Source organism: Sciurus vulgaris, assembly GCF_902686455.1.
Source record: "Sciurus vulgaris genome assembly, chromosome: 2".
NCBI lineage: Eukaryota > Metazoa > Chordata > Mammalia > Rodentia > Sciuridae > Sciurus > Sciurus vulgaris.
The window spans coordinates 190,683,355-190,709,555 of NC_136462.1; the positions used below are offsets into that span (position 1 = coordinate 190,683,355).

The 26,201-nt window shown below is 57.0% G+C and overlaps 1 protein-coding gene across 1 annotated transcript in view; it reads right to left on the minus strand.

The window, feature by feature from the left end:
* The window catches only part of CDH22 (cadherin 22), a 115,816-nt gene that overhangs the window by 23,383 nt on the left and 66,232 nt on the right, over nt 1-26,201 (minus strand). Inside the window, exons 4-7 of the mRNA XM_079127933.1 lie at nt 20,559-20,678; nt 12,018-12,185; nt 8,788-8,981; nt 6,172-6,425 (exon numbers count right to left, since the gene is read on the minus strand). Coding sequence (XP_078984059.1) covers nt 6,172-6,425; nt 8,788-8,981; nt 12,018-12,185; nt 20,559-20,678 — 736 coding nt within the window. The remainder of the gene's footprint in view (nt 1-6,171; nt 6,426-8,787; nt 8,982-12,017; nt 12,186-20,558; nt 20,679-26,201) is intronic.

The following is a 26,201-nucleotide window of genomic DNA, read 5'->3' on the forward strand; positions in this document are numbered from 1 at the left end:
ACGAATTTCACCCAGCTCTCTGCTTGCCAGCCCTGTGCCCCAGGCCGGAGAGGAACTCCGCAGATTGGGCTGGGGAGCTTAGTCTTATTTACACAAAGCTGCCATCTGGGCTGGCCACAACCCTGCCCAGGGTTGCACAGTGACTCTGTTGCAGAATTGAAACGCATACCCAAATTTGGGACTCATTGTCCCCCGTCCCCCAACCACCTGGTCCTGTCAGATGTTTGGGTCCCAAAGAGGAAGAAGGAGGCGCTGAGCGTGGCACAGCTGGAAGGAATCTCAGAGCCGCTCTGGACGCTGTGGGTGGAGGGTAGGGCGCAGGGAGGCCAGGGCTGGAGGGACTGGGCTCCCGATTCTCCTCCCCACTGCTTAGACCTCTCTCCTCCTCCTTCTCCACCCCACCTCCAGTGTTTCTCCTTTGTTTCCTCCTAGAGGGGAAAGACTGAGCTGGAACCTACGTGGAGACAGCTGTTCCCAAGGCCAGGGGGCGGCCGCCATTGACCAGCTGCGGGTCAACACAGTCGGCCGGCTGGCTGAACACAGGTGTTTTGTTCCAGCCGAGGGAAGCCGGGAGTGAGTGGGAGGGTTTCCGAATGTGACAAGGACTGTGGCCTGGCAGACCTGGGGCAGAGGGAGCTGGCGCACCTCTTGTGCAGGTACACACACGAGTGGCGTGTCTGGTCTGTGTGTGGGTGGAAAGTGTGTTTGTGTGACATGAGTGTGTGTGTGTGTGTGTGTATGTATACGCGCGCACGCGTATGCGTGCATACCTGCACATGAGACGATGAGCTGCATTTGGACCAGCAGCTGCTCCACCCTGGGTCTGCAGCAGGTCCATGCTGTCCCCAGACAAGACACTTCCGCCTTTGAGCCTTAACAGAGATGTTAACCCTGCCTCTCAAGTTGCTGGGAGGACTGACGGCATAGAAGATGTCTAGCCGAGTTCCAGGAAAATTACCCACGAATGGAAGCAATTGTCATTCTAATTAGGATTCAGAAATGTCCCGCAGGGCGTGCCCAGGAGTCCCGCCGCCCAGTGTGCGGTTTGTGTGCCGGAGTGGGCGGCACTGTGTGTGGACGCTGGACATCGCCAGCAGTCAGTCGGGGAGGTGGCTGTGGGCCCAGGGGCTCTGCTTAGATGTTGCCCTGCTGCTTCTCATGCCAGGAACCAGAGCAGGTGGGGGTGGGAGGGGACAGTGCAAGGATATGAGTACATACAGGCCAGTGTGTATGTGCATGCTCATGTAAACACACTTATGTTAGCCCATGTGTGCAAGGGAGGCCTGGGAATGCTGATTGGAAGTGTAGATCTGATGCCCATCTGCCTGGGTTTGGAACTAGCTGTGTGACTTTGGGTAAGTCACTTAATCTCTCTGTTCTTCAGGTTCCTTTTCTTAAAAATGGAGCTAATACTCTTCTCACAGGCTGGTTGTGACTACCAATGAAGCATGTTTAACATGATACATGGATCAGCTCTCACTTTTTATGTGTACAGCCTGCAAAAGGACTTCACCTGCACGAGCCCCTCAGTTCCTCCCAGGTAGTACCACCCGTCCCACTTTACAGTTGAGGAAACTGAGGCTCAGAGAAGCCAGAAACTTTTGCTCTAGGCTACAAAGGGCTAGTGAGTAGCAGAGCCAGGTCCAGCCCATGTCCGTCCAGGGCTAAGACCTCCCAAGGAGCCCAGCATGGCTGTGGCACTCCCCACCTGTGACATGAGGGTCAGGGTGAGATGGCGGCGGGTACTGCTTCCTGGTCTGGGGAAGCGTGGGGTGTTCCTACACAATATGTGCATGCAGAGCACACGCAGGCCTGATAAGCACCAAGGGCTGCGGACCAGGCCGCACACACCTTGTGGCGTTCCGCCTTGTGAGTGTTGTACACGCAGCAGGCGGACCGCGAAGCCCCCCGAGGCTGCTAGGGGCGGAAATCTCTTCAGACACATGGTGCTGCCTGTGCTGCTCCATCAAGGGGCCCTCTCTGCTCGTCCACCCTGTCCTTGACTTTCACCTTTTAATGTGCATGATCAAAATCCCGCCCCTCAATGCCTCGAAAGTTGTATGTGGTCAGCACTGGCCGCAGAAGGAAGGGGACCATATGTCCAGTCCAAGAATGTGTGTTTCCTGAGAACCTACTAGGTGCCACGCTCTTACTCCTCCCTCCAACCCGGGAGGATGGAGCGCAGAACCTGTGCACAGCAGGCACTTAACACCCACGGTGAGCCCAGGGCTATGGCGAGGCCCATTTTAGAGACGAAGCTCACAGGATGCAGTGACTGGCTCAAAATTCTACGATTTGGACCCAGGTCCCGGCTGATTCCAAAGCCCAGGCGCGTCTGCCACTCCCCACAGCACTGCTGGGTGAAACGCGCTCCCTTCCTCTGGTCCCGAGGAGACGGTCCTGGGTTTGGTTTGGTTTCCTTTGGTTTGGTACTGGGGATTGAGCCCAGGGGTACTTTGCCTCTGAGCCAAGTCCCCAGCCCTTTTTATCTTTGAGACAGATCTCACTAGGGGACTGAGCGCTGGTCTTGAACTTGCAACCCTCCTGCCTCAGCCTCCCAAGCCGCGGGGATTGCAGGTGTGCGCCACCACGCCTGGCTATGATCCTGGCTTTGATGTTCAAAGGGGACTTACAGCGGGGTGGGGACTGGCGGGAACACGGCTGGGCTCATAAATGGCTAGTCTGCCTGCTCAGTGGCCTGATCCCTAGATCTGAGCACTTTCCTCCCTCCCTCTAGAACCTTCTAAGGCTTCCTACTGCCTGTAGGAGAAAGCCTCATGTCTTCCCCTGACCTTCAAGGTCCTTCACAGCTTGTCCCCAAGTGCCCTCCCTGCTCCTCTGTCAGCTCCTCCCACTGGAACCTGGATTGTGCACATGGCACCCAGCCTTCCAACGGCCCATGTCCGACTCGGCTTTGTGGTCCACGCCCGGACTGGTCACAGCACAAATTCAAGAACCGCACTAACCCCAAAGAACTAAGCAGCAGGGATGGAATGGCAGGAGGCTGGATTCCAGAAGCAGCCGGCCTTGGGTTAGATCCCAGTCCTTCCCTACTTCTGGCTGGGAGGCCTTGGGCAAGTCACTGTCCCTCTCTGACCCTCAGTTTCTTCATCTGTAAAATGGGTGTAATACCTCGTAAGAGGCGAGCGCAACACTGTAAGTCAGCTTCCACTCTCCCCGTGTAGAGGTTCAGGAAAACCACCCGGGACAGCACATTTCTCTAGTGACCAGGTGCCCGCTGTGCCCCACAGATTGTGCTAGGCAAAGTCTCCCAGGGTCCCTCTTCATTTCTTTGTTTCCGGGAGCACATCCGTTTGCTTCCTGCCTGCCCAGAGCCCTTGAGCATCTTGCTCCTTCCACTGAGATGGCTCGCACGGACACTCTGTCCTGATCGCAGCTCCTTCTCATCCCTGACCACTCGACCCCAAGCGCCGGACCCCTGCTCCCTATTCACAGAGCCTCTTGGGCGTATGTTGGCAGGGATCTCGTCTGACCCTGTTTCCCCGCTGCATGGGACAGCAGCGCTCACCTATCAGTGACCCTGGAGCTGGGACCTGGGACGCGCTCGTGAGAACCGGTCTGACTGGCGCAGACCCGCACCGGCCTCTCGTTGGGCTCGGCCCTTGGCTGCGGCTCAGGCAGGCCCCGAGGGGAGCTGGGTGAAGGTTAGGGGTGTTAAATTGGCCCGCCTCAAGCTCCTCCAGCCTCTTCTGAGGAGCCGGGGAAGGGCCAGCAGAGAAGATGAAAGGAGGGGAGAAGCAAGTTTCAAAGCTGGCCCTCTCCTCGCAGACGAAAGCAGGAGGGGGCGGGAGAAGACAGGGGCGGAGCAGGGGAGGCGCGCTGACCTGGCCCCTGCGCTCCCGCACCGGTAGTAGCTCCCGGTGACAGCCAGCAGAACATCCCCCGCAGTTTCCCCACAAACAGGGGTGACAGGCCTCCCTGGAGAGTCTGGGGCCAGGCCAAGGCTGAGGGCTGATTCGAGGCTGCAGGCCGGCCAGGCGGGAGGGAGTGGAGACCAGAGGCGGCAGCAGGGTGCTCAGGCGGAGTGCTGGCATTTGGGCTTCTGGGTGGAGGGCCCTGGAGGCTCCATCAGACTTCACCTGGGTGCCTGCTCTCCTCCCTCCACCGCAGCTCTCCCTGTCTTCCCTTGTCTCCTGGCGCTGGACATTAGCACAAGCCATTCCTCTACCCGGAAGGCCCTTCCCCTCATATTTACACCTGACCAGACCCAGATGCCCTGCTCAGCTCAATTCCTGCCTCCTCCAGGAAATCTTCCTAGACCCCTGAGTCTGCATCTCAGTCTAAGAGCCTATGGGCACTTAAACACTGCAGCATCTTTGTGTCCCATTACCTAGGGTTGCTAAGTAAGCTTGCACAGGCTGGGCACTGTACAATGCCAACAGGACTGTTCCGATAGATGATGATGGGAATGTTATCTCTGGAATTGTGCAATGCAGAGATCCTCAAATTAACTTTCCCTCTTCTCAACTCTCAGCACAGTGAGGCACAGAATCAGCTTAGGCATTACTCATTGACTATGTGCAGGGGGTTTAGGGAGGAACCAGGGAGCCCCAGTCATTCCCCACTCATTGAACAACGGCTGTGACCCTGACCCCCTCCTCTGAATCAGCTTTTGCTACAGCCTTTCTTTTCTCCTCTTCTCTCTGGCCTTCCAGCCTAGGATCCTGTGACCCCTGCAGCTCCCAGGTCCTTCCGGGGACACCATCTGCCTCCCTCCTGCTCTGCCTTTCTCTCTCCTGGTTCTGTTCTTTCCCTTCCTGGTTCTCTTCCCTTCTCTCCAAGGCTCCTGTCTGTCTCTGCATTGCCAGGCAGGGGTCTCAGCTCCTTTGGTCTCCCGTCCTCTCTCCAGGGCCCTTGCCTCTCGAGCCTCTCCCTCTCCCTCTCTCTCTTCCTCTCATGGCTGGCTTCTCTGAGAGTTTGTTTCCGCCCCAGTCTTCCTCTCTTTAAGCATTTCATTCATTTACCATATATTCGATCAGCGTTGGGGAGGGGTGGGTCCCGAGGACACAGTGGGGAACACGCCCGTACCCTCATGGGGCTGGGCTTTTAGTGACAGAGACAAACAAAACATCAAAAACCAAACCAAAACAAAAAACCCAGGTAGCTCCTTAACCGGAAACAGAGGGACAGCGAGGACAGTGTGACAGACAGAGAGGAATGCAGGAAGGCCTCCCCGAGAGGGTGACTTCTGAACAAAGCAAGCCAGAGGACAAGCAAGGGGATTATCCGGGGGAGAACATTCTAGGCTTGGGGACCGGCAGTGGCCCAGACCCCAAGGCGGAGGCCAGCTCGGTGTCCTTGGGGTATGGGAGCAGGCGGGTGTGACTGAGCAGCGTGGGCGCGGGAGAGGGGTCTGCGGGGAGGGGGGACGTGAGCCGCCGGGTGGGCGGGGCCACGCGAGGGCGTGGCTTCCCTCATCCCGAGCCCAGCAGGCGCTCTGGGCGGGCAAGCTCTGCTTGGTGCAGGGGCAGGACTGGCTGGCTCCTGCACCTATTGTGGATCAGAGAGGGGCGAGGGTGTAGCAGGGGGCCCAGCACGCAGACCACTGCGGGGACGCCTGCCAGAGGGTTCGGTGGCCTGGATCTGGCTGGCTGCCGGTGCCCTGCGCCTGGTCGGGTTCTGCCTGCCTTTCCCAGGCAGGGACGAGGGGCTTTGCTGAGGGACTGGAGGGAGGGGTGTGTGTGAGTGGCAGTCGAGGTGCCTCCAGCACCGGTGACCTGGACACCTAGAAGGGTGGACGGGTCACTCGGGCTGGGATGACTCAAGATGACCTAGGGGTTCGGGCTTTGCTTTCCCTTTGGTGGAGGGACAGGAGCTCGGCTCTGAACACTGGCCAGCGGGAGGCGTCTGGTAGAGCCCCGGGGTGCCGGGACAGAGGCGGGGGCCAGAGGAGGAGCCGGTCGGGACTGGCTGGGAAGAGGACCCTCCGGGGCCTCTGGCCTCCTCCCCGCTGTCCCCACTCCCTGCTGTCCCCGTTCCTGTCCCCCTCGAGGTCCCCTCCTCTGCCCTTCTGCTCTCTGGCTCCCGCCTCTCCCTCTGTCCAGCTCCGGTCCACCTCCTCCTCCTCCCGCCTCCCCCTCTGCCCGCCGTCTGTCGCGGGTGGTGGCGAGAGAGCAGGCAGCAGGCGTCGGCCCCGGGCGGGGGTCTCACCGGACGGGCCGGTTGGCGGCGTCGGGGTCCCGCGCCGTCACCACGCCGACCAGGGAGCCCACCTGCGCGTCCTCCTGCACCTCCAGGAGGCCGGAGGGTGGCTGGAACTCGGGGGGCTCGTCCACGTCGGTCACCGCCACGCGCACGATCGCCTGGTCGCGGAAAGTGCCCAGGTCGGCGAAGCGGGGGTCCACAAATTTGTTGAGGGCCTCCAGGACCACGGTGTGCACGGGCTGCGACTCGAAGTCCAGGCGCTGGGGAGAGCAGAGGGCTGTCAGCGGGTGCGGAGGAAGCCAGGCTGGCCACTGTCCCAGGCGGCCTGTGCAGGGTCCGGTCGTCAGGGCTGCACGGGGCACTGGCTGTCAGAAACCCGTACCCACCCTTTCCAGGTCCAGGCAGAGACACCCAGGGGATGGTCCTGCCTAGGAACAGCCACTCAAGGCTGAGGGTGACACCCACATGTCCTGCCTGCCCCCCGTGTGGTGGGACAGCTTATTAAATTTTTGAGCAAACACAGAGCACTTAACAGGTGCTGGTGCTGTAATTATATCAGCTCAATCTTATCAGAACCCTGGGAGGCACACTTTATTACTATCTCATTGTACACCTGAACTTGAGACCAGAAAGGCGCAGGAACTGGCTCAAGGTCGCCACGCAGTTAACCGCTAGCAGAGCCGGGATTTGAACCCCGGTGGCGTGACTCTGAACCTGGCTCTTAAGGCCGGGAGAGGAACAGGCAGGTGCTGGATCTGCAGCCCCGGGGCCCTGGGTTCCTGTCCTGCTCCCCTGCAGCTAGTGGCCACTCTGGCATTCCAGCTGGCCTCTCTGGGCTGCAGGGCAAGTGAGGGATGGTCCGTGGCACCCAGGAGAGAGCAGCTCTCTCTTGTGAGCTGAGCCCAAAGAGCGAGGAGCCTCCCTCTGGGTCTGGCGGAACCCAGGCTGGGCCTGTGGGTGCTGATGGGTGACCCTGATGGGTGACCCCTGGCTGCACCTGGAGACCCAGGGGCAGGTGCCCTGCTTAGGGCGTCTGGCTGTCCCCCCAGAAGCCCTCACCCACCTTCCCCAGCAGCACGAATGGACGCCTCCTTCCTCCATCCTGTCGCCTGGGAAAGCAGGATGCAGGGAGGCAGGCAGCGGCCCGGCCTGGCCTGGGAGCTAGCGAGACTCTGGAGCCCGCTCATCAATCAGGCAGGGCTCTGCCACACAGACACCCCAGGCGCCGCTGCCAGAGTAGGCTGGTGCTCACAGAGCTGCGACGGGGCAGTTCTGGGGGGCCGTGAGCACGTGCCCTGCTGGGTCTGGAGGCCAGGCTTGGGCCTGATTCTGCTGCTCTGGGATGCCGGGCCTCTCTGGGCCATTCTTCATCTGTGAAATGGGCTCAGTTTACAGGAAGCACACACAGAGGCCAGGAGACTGAAAACCACACAGGGCTTAGAAGGGTGGACCTGAGCCCGAGCACTGGCCATGTCCCTACTGGGCCATCTCTGCTCGGCACATGACCTTGAGTGAGTTACGGAAGTCGGGGCCTCAGTTTCTCATTGATAAAATAGACCACGATCGGCTGCCGTGGGGACCGAAGGCGTTGACCCTGCAGATGCGGTGGAAGGGCTCTGGGGCGTGGGCAGCGCTTTATTAAAGTATTCGCTGTGCTGTTATCATCCTCCGGGAAGCAGCCCAGGACCTGGGAGCTGGGGCCTTACACTCAGAGCCAGGCAGAGAGCCAGTCACTCTGGGCTTGGGGGACAGGAAAGGAGTTGGGGGCAGCTGGCCGTGTGGAGTCAGGGCAGAGCTTAGGCTGCCGAGGGACCTAAGAGGGCAGGTTCTGGCGGGGTGGGAGGAAGAGGGGGTGGTCAGGAGCTGGGGTGAGCCTCCTGTCCCTGGAGGTATGCAAAGGCTCCTGAGAACTTGCAGGACAGTGCAGGGGTTCCAAGTTCCTGTGGGAGAGCGAGCAGACCGTCTGAAAGGCCTGCGCAGCCCTGAGTGACCGAGCGCATGGCCAGGCCCTGCAGGAGGGAGTTTTTGCGTCCTCATTTGACCTCCGGCTCCTTCTTCTAGGGAAAGTCACGTTTGCAGTTTTAGCGTTTGGTTCTGGGGCCAGTGAGTTGTAAGGAATTTCCTGTTAGACTCAGGAAAGAGTTTTGGAATGGTCTGAGCATTCTTCAACCCCAGCTCTGTCTCTGACCGGTAAGATCTTGGGCAAGCCCCTTTTCCTCTTTGAGCCTTCTCACTTATAAAAATGTGGATAATGACCTCTCTCCTTTAGAAGGAAAGGTAAGGATTAAAGGAATTAGGAGGAATTAGGAGCGTGAAGGACCTTGAACAGAGTTGAAACAGCACACTGTCATGTTTAAAAGCATGGATTCAAATCTGGATTGAATCTTGGCTTCAATAAGCAGCTGTGCAACCTCAACTACATCACTTAACCTCTCTGTGCCTCCTTTTTCTCATTTGAAAAACAGGAATGATAGAGAGCATTAGTGTTTTCCCAGGTTGGTCCTGGGTCTCTAGAGACTCAGCACCCGGAGTGGAATGAGGTCAGACATTGGACTGTCAGAGGCCTCCCCGACCCCGCTGCCCCTGGGCCTGCCTCCCGCCTCCCTCCTGAGGCAGCCGCACCTTCTGCACTACTATGATGGCCTCCTGCGTGTCGCTGTCTGTGGTGACCTTGAACACACTGCCTTCGCTGCCGCTCTCCGCCTTGAGGTGGTAAGTCATGTCGGTGTTCTCGCCCACATCCGAGTCCTCGGCCTTCACCCGGCCCACGGCGGTGCCCACGGGGGCCGATTCCTGAATGCTGAAGTGGTACAGCTCTGTGGGGGACACGCTCGTGAGGGGCGGGCAGGGCACAGCCCGGCCTCCGCCAGCCCCGGGGTGGGGGCCCAGATGTGCCTCTGGGGGCTGGCAGAGGCCTGCCTTCTGCAGAAGTCTGGAGGCCATGCCGAGAGGAGGCTCCTTGTTCCGACCCGGGGGGTTATTTGCTGAGCGCTTTTGGGGAAATGCCCGCCGTGCTCTGGGCCCGTTTCCCCATCTGCCCAGCAAGGGGACTGGGGAGCACAGCGACAGAGCTCAGGCTCTGGCGTCGGGGAAGCTGAGTGAGCCGAGCCTCGGTTTTCTCATCTGTAGGATGGGGACAACCAGGGTGCCTTCCCAGCAGCAGCGTGGGCAGGACAAGGACCACGCCGACGTGGCCGGCACGTGGAGGCCTCAGTGAGCATAGTGGCTTGCGGGCGCGGCGGGGCCGCGGGCTGTGCCTGCCACTGACCGAGCGGCCCCATTCCTTCCTCTGGGCCTGTTGGTGGCCACTACGGTGTCCCAGGCAGCGTGCGGCCCTAGGCGCTGGGGCCACAGCAACCAACAGCTCAGACTCTGGCCCAGATCTCACCCCAGGGGCCCTCCGGTGGATACAGTGTGTCCACAGGTGACAGGGACTCAGGAGGAGAGCAGGGGGGCTGTGGGCAGCTCAGAGGGGCCGGGCAGGCCCAGCGGCCACGTGCTTGCCGAGCACACGCAAGGCCTGGGTCATCCTGGAAAGAGAAAGCCTCAGCACGGAGGTGACATTGCTGCATGCTTACATCAGAGGGAGGCAAGGGAGTGGGCCGGGCGGCTATTTGGGAAGGAGCGCTCTAGACAGGGGACGGCAGGTGCAGAGGCCCCGAGCGGGTGCCGTGCCTGGCGCGTTTGGAGAATGACAAGATGGCCATGCAGCTGGAGGGGAGAGACAGAGGGAGCCAGGCGTGAGGTCAGATGGAGGCAGACGGCACCTTGCTCTCTGACCAAAGCCAGGGCTGAGGTGAGGACAGGTCCTTCGATGATGGGCCAGCCCAGGTGAAGCGGGGCTGAGGGATGGAATGTGCCTCTTGGGGCCTCCACTGCCGGTAACCCTCGCCAGCAGTGGCCGCCTCTGGCTCATCCTCACAGCAGACCTGATGGGCTACTCCCTTGCTCTAATCCTTCCACAGCTCCCCACCGTCCCTGGGGGGTGAGCCAGGCACTGGACCTGCTGCTGGCCGCCGCTCTGCTCCTGCTCCCCTCTCCAGCGGTAGCTGCAGCCCGGCCAAAGGGCCGGGTCCCTGCGGGCAGCTCGTCGCCTGCAGGCAGGCCCTCTCTTCTCCCTGCCCCGTCCGGCCGTCTCCCCAGCGTGAACGCCTGGGAAGTTCCCACTCCTCCAGGCCCTGCTCCTGTGCCCGTGGGCCCCGGCAGCCCCCTGGCCGAGATGACTGCACTTCCCTCGCATGCCCGGGAGACAGGGACTGCATCTCTTATCCATCCTCAGTGCCCGGCAGAACACAAGGCTGTCACCTGAATGAAATGCGTGAGCCACCATGAGTATGGGGATGGAAGCCAGCTGGATTACCAGCACACACCACCTGATGAGCAGGAATTAAAGAGTCCAACAACCCCAAGTGTTGGTGAGGATGTGGTACAAGCAATGTGTGCAATTTTTCATGCAGGTAACCAGGTATATCCCATGACCCAGCCATCTCACTCCTCTGTGTACACACTGGAGACATGTGTGCAAACGGGCACTAGGAGATGTATGCAAGGATGTTCAAAGCAGGATCCAAACTGGAAACAATTCAAATGTCCCTCAACAGCTGAATAGATAAGTGATGGAATACTATACAGCAAGGAAAAACAAACACAGCTACAAGTGATGGCATGGGTTCATAAACAGAATTTTGAGAGAGAAAAAAGCAAGACACAAAATAATTTGTATTGTAGGATTCCACCTACATGAAGTTAAAAATGGATAAAATTAGACTATAATGTTTGGTGAGACTGATGGAATGAGTGGATTCTAAAGAAAAGCAAAGAAACGATGGTGGCAGAAGTGAGGGGTGGTTAATGCTGGAGGAAGGGGTGCGAATGTTATGATCAGGACCAGGCATGCTGGGGCTTCTGGGGTCCAGGAGTGTTTGCTTTATAATTAGTGGTTGAGCTGGACATCTCTGTCTTATGCCCCTCCGTGGGTGTACTGTACTTCACAACAGAGAAACGAGAAGGGAAGGGAGGGAGGAATGGAGAAGTCCCCTGGTGCCCTGGCCGCCTCCTCTGCTCTGCCTCCCTGTCCTACTCACGGCTGGTACAGAGCCTGGCCCAGCTGGGCAGGGGCCACGTGGTGCTTGGACCCCCATCGCGGGCTGGCTTCTGTGCCAGGCTCCCTGGCTCTCCACCTGCTGTCTGGCGGGAGTACAGGCTGCGGGATGCTGTGCGCTCAGCTAAGGGATTGGATTCCCTTATCTGGCGGGGGTCAGTCCCCTGTGGCGGGCCTAATGTGAGAGCAGCGGACCTCAAGTAATGACTCTCTGATAGGCATCAGCCCAGCTCCCGGCGCACTTAGTCTCTGCCAGCTTCGGTGGCTTCCCTGGCGGCCCAGCTTCCCGCCTGAGCCTGGGACAGAGGGCTGGCTGGGCTGCTGGGAGGTGGGGGCCTGGGCCAGAGAAGCCCACAGTCCCCCATCGTGACAGGAGGGGCAGAGGGTGGAGAGACTCCCAGGTCGGAAGCTGCCCTGCTGCGCGGGCTCAGGGACGCAGGAGACGCCTGGTTTCTCCAGGCACCGCCGTGGGCCGGGGTGCGGGGGCTGCTGCCTCTGTCCACCCAGCCCAGCCTGACCCCTGCGCTGTGCCAGCTTGGTTGCCCGCAGACAGCGGTGCAGCCGGGGACCCTGTGCGCGTGAAGGCCCGCGAGGCGCGGGGGCGGTGGGACGGGAAGGGCGGGTGGGGCGCGGCTCTTCCTGTGCAGGACAGGCAGAGATGGGCAGGAGGGAAGCCAGGGTCGGTGGGTGGCTGGGTGGGCTGGCAGACAGACACACGGAGGGGGCCTCCCTCTGGGAAGGAATGACTCACTCTGCGGGAAACGGGGCGGGTTGTCGTTGACGTCGGTGACCACGATGGTGACGGTGGTGGAGCCTGAGAGGCCGCCCAGCTGCCCGGCCATGTCTGTGGCCTGGATGACCACCTCGTAGCGCTCCTGGCTCTCGCGGTCAAGGTCGGGCACAGCAGTCCGGATCACGCCTGGGGGTGAGCGAGGGTGAGACCCGGGGAACCTGCCACCAGCTGCTGGCTGGCGTGGAGACCCCTGCACAGGCTGAGGGAGGACTCAGACCTGCTGGGCCGGGGCGTAGTTCGAGTTCAGGAGGAGAGCCGGTGACACGGCAGACGTGGATGCGGCCACAGTGCAGGTGTGGACTCAGCGGCCACCACACACACACACACACACACACACACACACATGCTCTCGTGCACACACTAGCTGCCATCACGCCTTCTTGTTCACATGCATCCCTCTCCACAAACTCCCCGAGCCTTACCCCCCAATCCTGCTCCTCCTGGCCCTGCGTTCTCTGTCTGGACACCAGTTAATCACTGAGCAGACGATCCCCAAGGGGTTACTGGGAGGGGTGGGGAGCCAAGAGGGGGACAGCGAGATGAATCCTGCCGAGGGGAGGGCCTTCCCGTCTCCCTGCCAGCGGAAGAGGCTGGGGTCTGCAGGGGGAGTTGATGAGGTGTTCAGAGCTTCTGCTGACACCCACTCCAACCTGCCGAGCACCAGGTGGTGACAGGTGGCGTCCAGGGCCTGAGCGCAGGCGGAGTCACGCACCAGCAGCCCCATGATGCGCCCCATAAACCCAAGCTGCACTCCTGCTGTCCCCAAACAGCCTCAGACTCCAATAAAGGCCACGGTGCAGGCAGGGAGGCTGAAGGACGTGCGCATGTGCGATTGGGGCTGCCAGGCATGGGGCGCAGGGGCAGGTCTGCTAGTGTGGGTCACATGGGGAGATGGGAGGGCCATGGGGGCCAAGTGGGGGTCACATGGACCCCGTCAGTGCCCTCCGTGGCTCCTCACTGGGCCCCTGCTGGCCCCTCCTGTGCTGCATGCAGCTGGCCTTCTTGGGGACTGGGGTGTCTTGGAAGCGGATGGCTTTGGGATAGATCCCACTTTTTTGCCCATGTGATTTTGAGCAAACCCCTCCCCTCTCGGAACCTCACTGTCCTTCAGTGTAATATGAGGACACCCACCCCTACCTGAGAAGGATCGCTCAAGTTTGGCGCCGCAGGCATTGGCGGCAGGCTCATTCTCGGGTGTTGGGGGGGGGCACAGCCTGTCCTCTGCAGGACGTTTAGTAGCATCCTTGGCCTTACCACCTTTCAGAAGCTCAGTCCTCCCACCCCAGGTAAAAATGCCTCCGGACATCGTCAAACGGTCCCTTTACTTGCTGGACAGGGTTCCGAGCCCCTGGAGCAGGTGCCTCGTTTAATTCTGTCAACATCCCAATGGGGAAGGGGCTGTGATGAGATTAGGTGAGGAGATAGAGGCACAGAGAGGCCAAGAACCTTGCCTAAGGTCACACAGTAGAAAGCACACAGCAAGGACTTAAATATGCATCCATTTGGAACTGGCCTTCTAGACCAGGGAGGGAGGCCTCCCTGCCCAGCCTACCCCAGATCCCTGTCCACACACCCCCAAGTTCCAGGGGCCTCTGATGGAGGGACACTGGGTCCTGTCAGCTCCTGGATGGACCTCCTTGCTCTTCCCAGTGCTGCTCAGGCCAGTCCTTCTTTCCAACCACGCAGCAAGCCCGCCAGCCTGTTTTGGGTGCTGCAGCGAGGGGCCAAGATGGCAAAGGAGACCCTTCTGGCCTCAGCAGGTCCCTTGGGGAGCCTGCGGCTGGACGGCAGGGGCTGCACTGGGGAGATGGCGTGTCCTGTCCTCTGCCCTGGAGGGTCGGAAGGAAGGGAAGAACGTAAGGGGGGAGAGAAGAGGAAGAAGGGTGATGGTGGAAGAGAAGGGGGAAGAGGGAGAGAGAGAGAAAGGGAGAGAGGGAGAGGGGGAGGGAGAGGGAGAGGGAGAGAGGGAGAGGGAGAGAGGGAGAGGGAGAGAGGGAGAGGGAGAGAGGGAGGGAGGAAGGAGGAGGAGCAGCAGCAGTAGCAGTAGTTGTCCTGGTGGTCCTGGGGAGAGGGAGAGAAACCTAGCAAGAAACAGGAAGGACTGCCACAGGGTAGAGAGACAGACACAGAGACAGAGGGAGAGGGGACAGGCGGGCAGGGAAGGAGGGGAAGGGGAGGAAGGGTGGGTGGGATAAAGCGTGAGAAACACAGGAAGAGCAGTAGGAGCCACCTAGAGAGGGACAGAGGCCTGGAGAGAAACGGAGAGGAGGCACCTGAGAGGGCGGGGAGGAAGGTGGAGGGAGGGCAGGTGACGGCGCAGCCCCTGGGCCAGAGAGCGGGGAGTCCCGGACAGAAAGGAGAGGGCGCTGACCTTAGTGGGACCCTGACCCTGCGCCAAGCTCTGTGGGGATCACTTTGCACACAGGATCTCTGAACACAGAGAGCCCGTGCACATTTCAGGGCTTGGGCGCCAAGGGCTCTTAGCGGGGCTTGCAGCAGAATCTGGTTCTGCTCCCGGGTGTGAGGAGAGGCTCCAGGAGGCTGACCTCCTGCTGTCCCCGCCACTTCCAGCTCTAGAGGAATGGGGGACATCAGTGCTTTTCACTTGGATACTGGTCATGAAGTCTGTAGAGTGCGTGTTTTGGGTGCCATCTCTGGGCACCTCTGAGGTGGGCATCCTGAGACCACGCTGCCCCTGGACCCTGTTCCCAGGTCGCACACTGCAGCAGGTTGCTATGGTGACAGCTCTCAAAGAACCACATCTCTTGGTATCCACAACCTTGTATCATTCTCTCCCACACTGAAGGTGGCCTTGGCCATGTGACTGACTTGGGCCTATGGGGCATCGGCAAGTGTGACAAAAGCAGACGGTGTGCTGGGGCCCATCCTTCTGGATTCCTGAGAAGCCAGGATGAAAGGCCACAGGCAGAGAGGCTGAGTCGTGTCAGCCCCAGTGACCTTGCAGTCAACGTTGCCACCTGAGTGACCCCCGCCAAAGGACTGCCCAGACAGTCCACAGAATTGTGCCAGAGTAGGTCGATTTAAGCGCCGATTCTTTGGGGCAGTTTGCACACCGCCACGGCTTACTGATAGAAGACCGGCTGGCCCGGCTGCTTTGGGTCGGTTTTGTCTGGGCTCACTCATGCAGGATCAATTAGGTTGGAGGTCCAAGAGGACCTGATCCACACCATGGGTATGAACTGGCTTCTGGCTGGGACACAGTGGTTCTCTCATCCCCCAGTAGGTTGGCTCCTTCAAATGACAGTCTCAGGACTAAGTTCCAGCACAGCAAAACCAAAAACTGCCAGGCCCCTTTAGCCAGAAGCTTGGAATTTGCATAATATCCTTCTGCCACATTCTATTGGCCAAAGCAAACCACGGGCCAACAAATCAAAGGGTGGGGAAATAGACTCCACCTCTTGGTGGGAGGGGCAAAGTACCGTTAAGGTTATGTATCTGTGCGTTCCACGTCCTCAGATTCAACCAACTGCAGAATGGAAATATTCAGGAAAGAAATTGAGTCTGCATGGAATATGTACAGACTTTTTCTTTTCTCATCCATTCCTTAAACAATAGAATATGACAACTATTTACACAGCATTTACTTTATATTAGGTATTATACATAATCAAGAGATGATTTAAAGTCTATGAAAGGATGTGTGTAGGTTAGATACAAATACTATGCCATTTCGTAGAAGAGACTGGAGCATCCACAGGTTTTCGTATCTGCAGAGGTCCTGAAAGCAACCTCCCATAGATACCCAGAGACGACTTTACTAAAGGCTGCGCACAGGGATGGGAGGAATGGAGGGTGCATTTCCCATCTATCCTGCCACTCTTCTCTCTGCCTCCTGAAGCTGGAAGAAACCCAAGGGGGCTGCACTACTGGGTACCTGGGGGGCCCCGGGGATGAAAATCTCAAATAAGTCCATGAAGTTGTTCTTCAAACTTTCAGGCTTGGCAAATTCATTCATTCACTCATTCATTCATTCGACCCTCGCAGAGGACCTGCTATGTGCCAGAAATACACTGAATCAGATATGAGCAGGGTAAAAAGTGGAGACTCTGGAGTCAGACGGATATGAGTTCAAGTCTTCTTTCTACCATTTACGTCCTATCTGACCTTGGGCAAGTCCTTGAGTCTGTCTGAGCTTCTGTTTCTTATTCTGTAAAATGGGGCTACCCACTAGACAGGACTTAGATGAGAGGAAGCTTCCAGCAGCAGGAACATCTGCATTTAGGAGATCCCTTGCTGATACTTTCTTCAAGTCCTGAGTCGGGCACCCTCGTAAAAAAGTTCCACGGGGGGAGAGATGCGTGCTGGCCTTGCTCGTTAGTTTATCAATATGGCCTGGCACAAAATGTTCGAATGTCATCGGGACTGACTGATTCCTACTGCCCCTCGACTCCCTCACAGCCTGGGTGTATCTGCCTGTTTGTTTGTGGCTTCTCTATCAGAACAAAAACTCCGTGAGGGGAGCAACCAGGCCTAGTTCATCATGCTGACTCGAGGATCTGGCCCTTAGCAGGTGCCCAACAAATGTGATTTCCATTCTCTCCTGGTAAAATGGACGTCTCCAGAATTTTCAGCAGCGATCCTGGAGTCTCCGAGAGTATTTCTATTCCTGCTGGGGTGGTGGTGGGCGGGGGCTGGTAATTATAACCTGGCCGCGGCTCCCTGCAGCCTGCCTTCACCCATCGCCCCCAGTTCCAGCTGTTGTCCTCATGGCTCCTGCTGTCCCCTCCAAATACTGCAGAAGGGGCCCTGGAGCTGGTGTGACGCCTCATTAGCCCGCAAATGCCATCCCTGTCGCCCCTGTGGGGGGCTTGCTGGCAGGCCTGGCCTTTAAAACACACAAGTTAATTCCTCCGCTGGCACTGGGGCCTCGTGGCGCCCCGCCCCCGCCCTTCCTCACACCTTCCTCTCAGGCCTCGTTCCGGCTCTGCTCCCTGCTATCTGCACAGCGAGAACAGACTGTACCTCGCAGCAGCAGCTAAATATAGACCCGCATCAGCGGAGTATTCCTGGCTGGGGAAATGGAGCTGGGGCTGGGAATGGTACCAGGGCGGCTCTGGCAGTGGGGCAGGGGGCACCGGGAGGAAACTTATGGTTCTTCCTGGGAAAGGTCAGACTGAGCTGGAGACCCTAGGAGAAGGACCCTGATGGAACGCCTTCGCTGCCTTGCATGACGCTCCCCTTCTGGCCTCTGGGGAATCGTTTCTGCTCGCCTGGGCTCCGGGAACGCCCACTTGCCACCCTCCTCCAAACCCTCTGCTGTGGGGGATGCTCCTCAGAGAGCGGCTGTCCTCCTCACGCCTTGGGAGTCTGCTCTTTCATCTGCCCACCTCTGTCACCTCCCAACACTCAGTCCTCACCCTTGGTTACTACCTGTGTTCTTTCTCTTCCTCTTCTCCCGAAGGCTTATCCTCCCCCACGCCCTGCCTCCTGCTATAGGGAGGAAGTCCCCATCACTGCCATTCTCACCCCCTGTGCAAAGCGCTGGGCAGGACACCTGACCCGTTTGCTGTTCCTTGGGCCCGCAGAGCTCTTGCCCCAAATCTGTGGGCCACACCCTCACTCCATTCCCGGGATCTTTCCTCTACAAGCCCACCCCTCACCTTGGTTTATGGTTCTTCCTTGCACCTATTACTACACAATGCTATGCTATGTGCTTATTTTCTGTATTCTTCATGTCAATAAAAGCTCCATAGGATAGTACTGAATGTACCCTTTGCTGCATTCCTAGTGCCTGGAATAGGCACATAGTAGACACTCAATAAATACTTGTATGCATGAATACGTTTTCCCCCTGAATTCTCACATCAATCATATGAAGAGGCACCATCACCCCTTGTGCACGTGGGAAACTGGAACTTAAAGAGCCCCACGCATTCTCAGAGCTCCACACCCTTATTTCAGATGGGCCCCTGGAAGTTCTAGATGTTTCTTTCCCCCATCTTCTCTCATCCTAAAGCCAGTATGGCTGCAGCTGGATTCTTTAGCTCTGCACCAGAACCCAGTGCACATTTGCTAATTCCTGTGCTCCTAAATGGCTTTTGGAATTCACATACCTCCTGCTTCTGTGGGAGGTACTCCTTACCTAGACAGATATACAGGACCAGGTGGAGAGAAGAATCGAGGGATCCTCACTTTGGGACCTGGGTCTGCCCAACGTTTGCCCTTTGCGGGATCTCACTGCAGCATCTCCATGTCCCCTTATTTTCAATCCTTCATCATTTCTGGTCTCTCAACTAGACAGGCAGATTAAGGAATCCAAGTGGGTGCTGAGGAAGAATGCAAGCTTTTGGGTTTTGTCCTTTGGGGGTCTATGCTAGGCACCCTGACTCCAGGGCCTCCCTGACTCCAATTCCTGCCTCTACAGCAGCAGCCCAAGGGATCTTGTTAAAATGAAAACCTGAGCATGTCACTTCCCCGCTTAGAAGTCATCAATGAACCCACAGTGTTGGCGAGGAGGAGGGGGAAGTGGCTCTCACACGTGGCCCGTGGGAGCGTGATCTGGTAGAGTTCAGCATTATCTGCTGGGAGTCTAAATGCATGTGCTCTTTGACCCAGCTTTTCTACTTCCTGAAAATTATCCTGCAGATATGCTCACACAGGCACAAAATGATGTATGTATGAGGTTATTCACTGCAGCAGTGTTCGTTGTAGCAAAAGATTGGAAACAGTGTAAGTGTCCATCAATTGGGGACTGGTGAAATAAATTTTAGTGTATCCATAACAGGCATTAAACAGAAGAATGAGGAAGCTCTTTATGGACTGATATGGAGTAATCTTCAAGATGTATTGTTAAGCAAAAAAGCAAGCAGTGTGTGTTCATAGCTACCATTCATGAAAAAATAAAACAAATACATGTGCCTTATTTTCTTATGGATGCATAGAATAGCTCTGGAAAGATTCACAAGAAAATTACATTGGTTGCCTTGGGGACACAGACCGGTTGACTTGGGAACTGGATGGGGTGAAGAATTGCCTCTAAATACTCATTTGAACTTTTTGAGTTTTGAACCTTGAAATGTCTAATCTGTTTTGGGTTTTGTGACTTAATATTTTTCAAGTGAATGAATCCAAGATCTCATAGGATACACACACCAAGTGGCCACCTCTGGGGTTGCAATTACTGGAATAGGGAGAGGAAGCACTTTCTTTTTAACATTTATTTAATGTTTGAATGTTTTCTAAAATATACTACTTTAGCAAGAAGGAAAAAAGTAAGGAAGATATTATGTGGAAGAGAACGCGATTTTAACTGGGTTTCTAGACTGGAATCCTCCTTCTCTCCAAACAAAACAAACCCACATACAAAATCCCCCAACCCAATTCATCAACCCCCACTTCCGGTCATTGCCTTTACACTGAAATCCAAGCCCCTCAGCCTGACTTCCACCCGCACAGTCCCTGAGGCCTCTCCACGTGGCCTCCAAGCTCTCTTTACAGTTTCCCTCGGCCTCAGGCACACTTCCCTATTTTTGCCTGTTCTGTGCCCTCCCCTGAAATGCCCTTCTCTGGAGTCTCCCTCTGGCCGCCATCTTTTTATCCTTCCAAGATTGCTGCTTCTGCCTCCAAGAAGCCTTGCATCCTAATTGCCCAGCCACATGCCTTCCCCCTCCTCCCACAGTCCTCTGAGCTCCATGATGGCATTTGACAAACGTTCTGTGGTGTCTGATGTCTCATCTCCCTCCTATTCCAGGGGCTGTGAGAGCACCCAGTGGAATCAGCAACTCTCCCAGCTGTGTGACCTCGAATGAGTCACTTCACCTCTCTGAGCCGACGTCCTCTCCTTCTGTCTTCCCTGGCACTCTCCCAAGGCCCTTGAGAGATTAGTCAAGTCCCAACCCCTGAGTAAGTGAAATGGGGATTGGTGGGTGCTGCACTCTTGTTTGCTGCTGGTGGTGGTGTGTGTGTTTGTGGGGTCAATGAAACAAACAACAATCCACCCTTGAAAACGGTCTCTAAGCGTTTCCTTTCCATCAGATCCTTAACAGCAGCCCAGTAAACAGAGCTTTCAAGCCTGCGGAACGAAGCCCCTCCCAGAACTGCTGAAAGGAACCCTTGCAACCCCATAGAGGCTGAGGATGCGTCTGCCTCAGTTCAGCCCCCAGGACTAAAGAGGTTGCCTCGTTCAGACCTCTGGTGTCCTCCCAGGGCGGGAGCAGCGACGCCTCCCGCCTTTTTGTCTTTCTGCTCGTCCTGCAGGAGCCCCCGCCCCACTTTTCTGTTGCTCAGCCCTCCCTCTCCCCACCCGGTTGCCCCTCTTGAGATCCCCTCGGCCCTGGAGTCCCCTGGACCCCCAAGGTGGCTGCTCCAGAGTCCTCTGAAGCGCACGCTCTCCGCCTTGGGTCAGACGGCTGAGAGTACAGGTCTGGGGTGGTTCTCCACCGCCCCCAGCTCGTCTCTGCCTCAGGCCACGCCCCTTACAGCCCCTCCCTCCAGATTCACCCTTCAGGTCCCGCCCCTTAGCCCGGCCCCGCCCCTCACCGGTCTTAGGGTCCACGGTGAAGTGGGGCTCGCCATCCAGCACGCTGTACACCAGCCGAGCACTGCTGCCGTAGGTGGGGTCATCTGCATCCGAGGCCATCACCTGCATCACGGACGTGCCTGAGTCCCGGGGACCAAGCAAGACAGGGGTCACCTGAAGCTGTTGTGCTCCTCCCTCCCCCGCCTCACCCACCCCAGGGAAGCAGGGAGAGGAGACCAGCCCCCTCACACATCCCATTCCCACAGAGGCACAGCCGGCTGCCTGACCCGGCTCTTCCGAGTGGCCCAAGGGTTACCATGGAGTCCGATCTGGATTCACATTTCCCTAGGGTGGTTCCCAACAGTGGGACTCTGCAAGGAAAGCCGGCACCTCTGAATCTGCTCCCTCTTTAGCAAAACGGGGATAATCCGAGTCTTCCAGCACCAGGTTGAGGGAACGGAATGGCTGGGGACAGCCTCTCAGAGGTGGTGGCTGCACTCATTACCACAGTTAAGGTCGTGGAAGGCCGAGTCCGAGCCAGGACTAGAGACCAGGCACCTACCTCCTCGTCTAGAGGTCTTTACCACTCCAGCCCCTTTAGATTCCTCAGAACTCTGCTCCCCTGCCCCCACCATGGCAGTAGGGGACAGACAGCCAAGAGGGACAGCTGAGTTCACTGGGGCTCGGGGGGCAGTGTCTCTGGGCCCCTGGGCAGCAGAACTCAGTGCCCAGCGTTCCCCCTGGAAAACAGTTAACTTGGGCCTGGTGCCCTCCCCGCCCCTCCCCCCGGTGCTCAGACAGCCCCCGCCCCCAGTCACACACGCTTCTCCTCATGCTCTGCACGTAGGCTACTGGGGAGAGTATAAATTGGATAAAAGTCCATCAAACAGCGGCAATTAAGTTATTGATTTTCGACGCTGCCTCATTAAACTGGGAGCTTCTCTCGGCCTGTCCCAGAGATGGCTCTAATTTGACATCATGTTCAATTTGACGAAAGCAGGGCTTGGGACGTGAGGCAGGACCAGTTGGGGGAGGGGTCAAGCCGAGGGGCCGCGAAGCTGTCTTGTACATCTGAACCTTTCCAGAAAGAAGGGAATGAGGTGGAAGAGCCAGAGGGGGTCTTGAGGGCTTAGGATATAACCCAGTGGAAGGAGGTTGAGACCCCACCTCGGGGACATGCCCCCTGCTGGGTGGGCCTCTTCCACTGGGGTGGGCTGGGGCCCTCCTGGGACTGGGCTGGGCTCTCTGGGCAGCACAGTGGCATGCTGGGAGGTGAGGCCAGTTCATGGTTTGGCTAATGAGTGAGCCTGGAAGTGCTACTGCAGCAATTCTGCTAAGCCCAGCCTGCTGCCCGCCTCTCCCGCCTCCAGCCTGGGGCCCTCGATCATTCCAGACAGACACATGTATTTATTTTTCACTCCTTTGCATTTCTCATTTCCCTCTCTGGGTCCCCCTCCCAGCCAGAGCCTCCTAAGCCGGCCCTGCAATGCGCCTGTCTTTGGCAGCTCCAGCTCCATGTCAACCATGTCCAAGTTGCCCTGACAAGCTGGGGAAGAGGAGTGGGCAAGCCCCCCCCTCCCCATTGCTGGTGCCTGCGATCTCCTACTCAGTGCCGAGGACACACTCCAGGTGTGTCCTGACCATACAGAGAAGGGAGAGGAATGAACTATTGAGCACCCACTACACACCTGGCTTTACCATCCCCTTAAATCCATTCTCTCTAATCCTCTGAGCACCTCAGAGGGGCAGAGTGGACCCCTCTAATATCACAGGTGAGGCCACAGGCCAGATGGGGGGAAAGACTTGACTGAGACCACAGCCTGAGGAAGCGGTGGGATTTGAACCCAGGACTGCGATGCCAAAACCCTTCTGGGTACCAGGAACACTGTAAGCGTGGACTGTGGGGACGGTGGCTCAGTGTACTGAGTCATAATCAGTGATGGCACTGCACTTGTTAGAATTTTGACACTGGACATGTCATGAACTCCTTCATGCCTCAACCTCCTCGTTCGTGAAATGCAGGTGATAGCAGCAGCAAACTCCTAAGACCGTCTTGAGAATTCAAATAGATTTTCCTGTTCAGCACCAAGGACAGTGACAGGGCCACACTAAGAACCGGATAAGAGCAGGTGGCTGTTGTCTCAGGAGGCCTGCAAGCTACCAGACAGTGGAATTGTGCCTCCCTCACTGAGGTACTGAAATGGGAGAAGATTCGTAAAGCATGGTGCTCGTGGTGGGTGCTCAGTAAACGGTAGCTGTTGGAATGTTAGGAGGGACGTCTCCAGCCACTCCCCTGCCTGTTCCCTCCACCCCATGGCAAGCCACAACGTCAGGCTGAGCGGCTCCCCAGGGACATGGCTGAGCGCTCTCTCTCCTTCTCTCTCTCTCCCTGGCTGCATCCCAGGGACTCCCGCGGGGAAAATGGAATCATTTCCCCAATCTGGGCTTCTTTATTGCAGCCATTACAGTTAATGCCGACACGTGGGGATGGCGAAGGGCCGGTGATTCACCACCACTCCCCCAGGCCCTGCAGGAGTGGCTTCTTCGGGTCACATACCTTCCCACCGTCACCACCCATGAATTGGCAGACAAAGAGGTTCCAGGCTCGTGGCTGCTATGAGACCCCCTTGGGGCCATCCTCCCTAGGGTCACCCCCCCCCCAGGTTCAGCAGTTCACATGTTACAGGACACTGCCATGTCTAGTCTGAGATCTGACAGCAGCTCTATGACATAAATGGAGTGGAGGAGGAATACCCCACTTATTTGTATTCCCTGATTTCTGTGGCGCAAATACTCCACCGTGGCCCAATTCAAGTCACCAGTGTGGTATCACGAAACTTCTGGAAATCAATATGCCTTTTGTGCACTGAAACCCATGGTTACATATTATTATTCAATAACAATGATTACTGCATATTGCATTTGTTGAATGACTACTTTGGGCCAGAAACTATGATGTGAGCCCTTTGTATGTGTCATCTCATGGAAGTGACACAATAAAGCCTCGCTGTGAGCCCTGTTACATTTTCTACTTTCCAGATGAGGATGTGGAGGCTGAGTTGAGTCCTAAACCTCTCCATGACTCAGTGTTCTCATTAATGGTACCACCAAACTCTGTGGGACCCTTTGTGAGACCTCAAATAGATCCCCACGTTCAGCACCGAGAACAGTGCCCATCTGGGGCTCCCCTGGTAGGGAAGTAGGTGAGGTAGGATTCAAATGCAGGTGGATCTGATGTCCAAACTCACCTGGCACCTGCCTTACAGGCAGGAGCCAGTCAATTGGGGTCGAAGTAGATGGACAACTGAGAGGGAAGATTCAGAGAACAGAGGAGGGGAGGGGAGAGGAAGAGCAGGAGTCAGGTTGAGTCTGGCAGCTGGTTGAAGCCCAGACTACCAGGAGTGGGGCTGGGGTTGGCTGGGACAAGCAATGAACTGTCCATGGTGCTGTCCGCCGGTCCTACTAAATGGGGGTTGAGAGCCTGTGTCCAGGCTGGAAGAGGATAGGAAGGGCTGCCTAAGTGATTCTTGGGTAAAGAGGATCCTGGGGCTCAGGGATTCATGTGGAATGTTAAATATGGAAAGGCAGGTCCTTGAGGGCACAGAAACCAATGGTTCTCAACCTACTGCACATTAGAAAAAGTTCTTGGGAGTTTTAAAATAAAACTGATGCCGAACCCCATCCTACACCAGTTAAGTAGGGCTCTTGGGGAGGAGCCCAGGCGAAGGCATTTTTATAAGCTCCAGAGTGATTCTAAAGTGTCCCCTGGGCTAAGAACTACTGATGCCCTAGACCCACACCCTGACTGATGAGAAAACAGTCACAGAAGGGTTCAATGGCTTCCAGGGTCACGTCACCAATAACTGGCAGAGGGACTTCCAAGCCAGCACTGCCTAGCCAGCATGTCACTTGCCTGGACTCATGAACCTGTCCTGAGATTGACACCAGAAGGAAGCCCAAGGATGCCTCATGCCACCAAACCGGCCGAAGTTGGCATGAGATGTCACAGCCAGAGAGGAGATGCTCCTCACACCTCCAAGGAGATTGGGGGAGCTTTGGCATCAGGGTCCTGGGTTCAAATCCCACCACTTCCTCACGTTGTGCCTTGGGTCAAATCTTTCCCCCTGTCTGGCCCATTTCCTCACCTGGTGACATTAGAGGGGCCCACTCTGCATCTCTGAAATGCTTGGAGGATTAGAGATGATGGCCCAAGAGGCTGGTAAAGCCGGGTGTGCAGTGGGTGCCCAGCAGGAGTCTATTCCTTTCCCTTCTCTGTATAGTCAGGAAGTGTCCTTGGCCCTGAGCAGGACTTCCCTGGGCACCAGCGTCAGGAGGCAGGGAGTTGTCTATTCATCTGGTTCATCCGGGTGACTCTAACACAGCTCAACCTGGAGCAGAATTCAAAGCTATGTCCTGGTTTGTCCCTTAACAGGTGCCGTCTGTGAGGTGCAGCTGAGGCCCCAGGGGGTTCCAGGAGAGGGTGGCCCTGCATGGAGCTCAGGATGGCACACAGATCTCATCACAGCCTGTCCTCAGCTGTGTGTGTGGCGGCTGGAAAACCAACTGACCTGACCAGGTGACCGGGTCTCAGGTCCCCTTCTGCAACATGGGGATCATACTCCTTGGGTGTGGGAGACCCCTTGATGAGAAGAAAGAAATGAAGCACTTTGGAAAAGAACAGGGTCCTCTACTAAGGTGATCAAGTGTCATTATTATGAAGATGTTTGTAATTATTATCATCCTGCTTCTTCCCTACCTCCTCTGCTACCCTGCTGGGCCTGGGGATACCCTGTGCTCGCATTTAGCTTCTCAAACATTTGTAAAAAACAGAAGAAAAAAAAAAAGGAGTCCCACCCCCTGCTGCTGCCAGTACTGCACGGAATGCTTTCTATTAAAAATTAAAAACCACTTGTGGAGCCCCTGGGAACGTGCAGATTACACAGGAAACAAACCCCTCCTCAAACCCCTCCCGCCCCCTCCTGACTCCCTCTCAGATCATCACTCATAATGCTGGCTCACTGGGCTGCTCTTGACCTTGCTGCTGGCCACCCAAGCAGGGCAGCTTAATGTAGATGAATAACACACAGGGGAGGCAGGGAGGCAGCTGCGGGGAGGAGAGGGGGAGGCAGGTCCAGAGCCCGGCAGTGGAGGAGGCCGCACAGAGAGGCAGGGCGAGAAAGTGGGTGTGAGGTGGAGAAATGAGGGACCGAGAGACACAGGGAGCAACAGTGGGGCAGAGAGCGTAACAGAAACACAGAGGTGAGGGAGGAAACGAGTCCCAGAAACGGAGGCAGAGAACATGAAATAGAGACCCCTGTGAAGCAGGGTAGGGGACACCAGGAGGAGGGACAAGGGGCAGAGAAGTGAGGTCAGGCACCGTGAGGGGAGGGACCGTCCACATTGCAAATCCTTCTCCAGAGCCTCTGGAGACTCCCGAACACCCTCCCTTCACTCTTTCTTTCTTGATGGATCCCAGCCAGTCTTGTCCATCTGGGCATCCTCTGAGTGTATGTGTGAATCTAATCAATTCCTCTGAGAAAGAGGATTCTCCTGCCACCCCAAATTGAGACCCACAAGCTCTTCTGTCCCCTCAACATTTACATATCCTGTCCACTATGTAGTCTGCTGACCTTATCTATTTGGACAGCAACATTTTAAGCCCC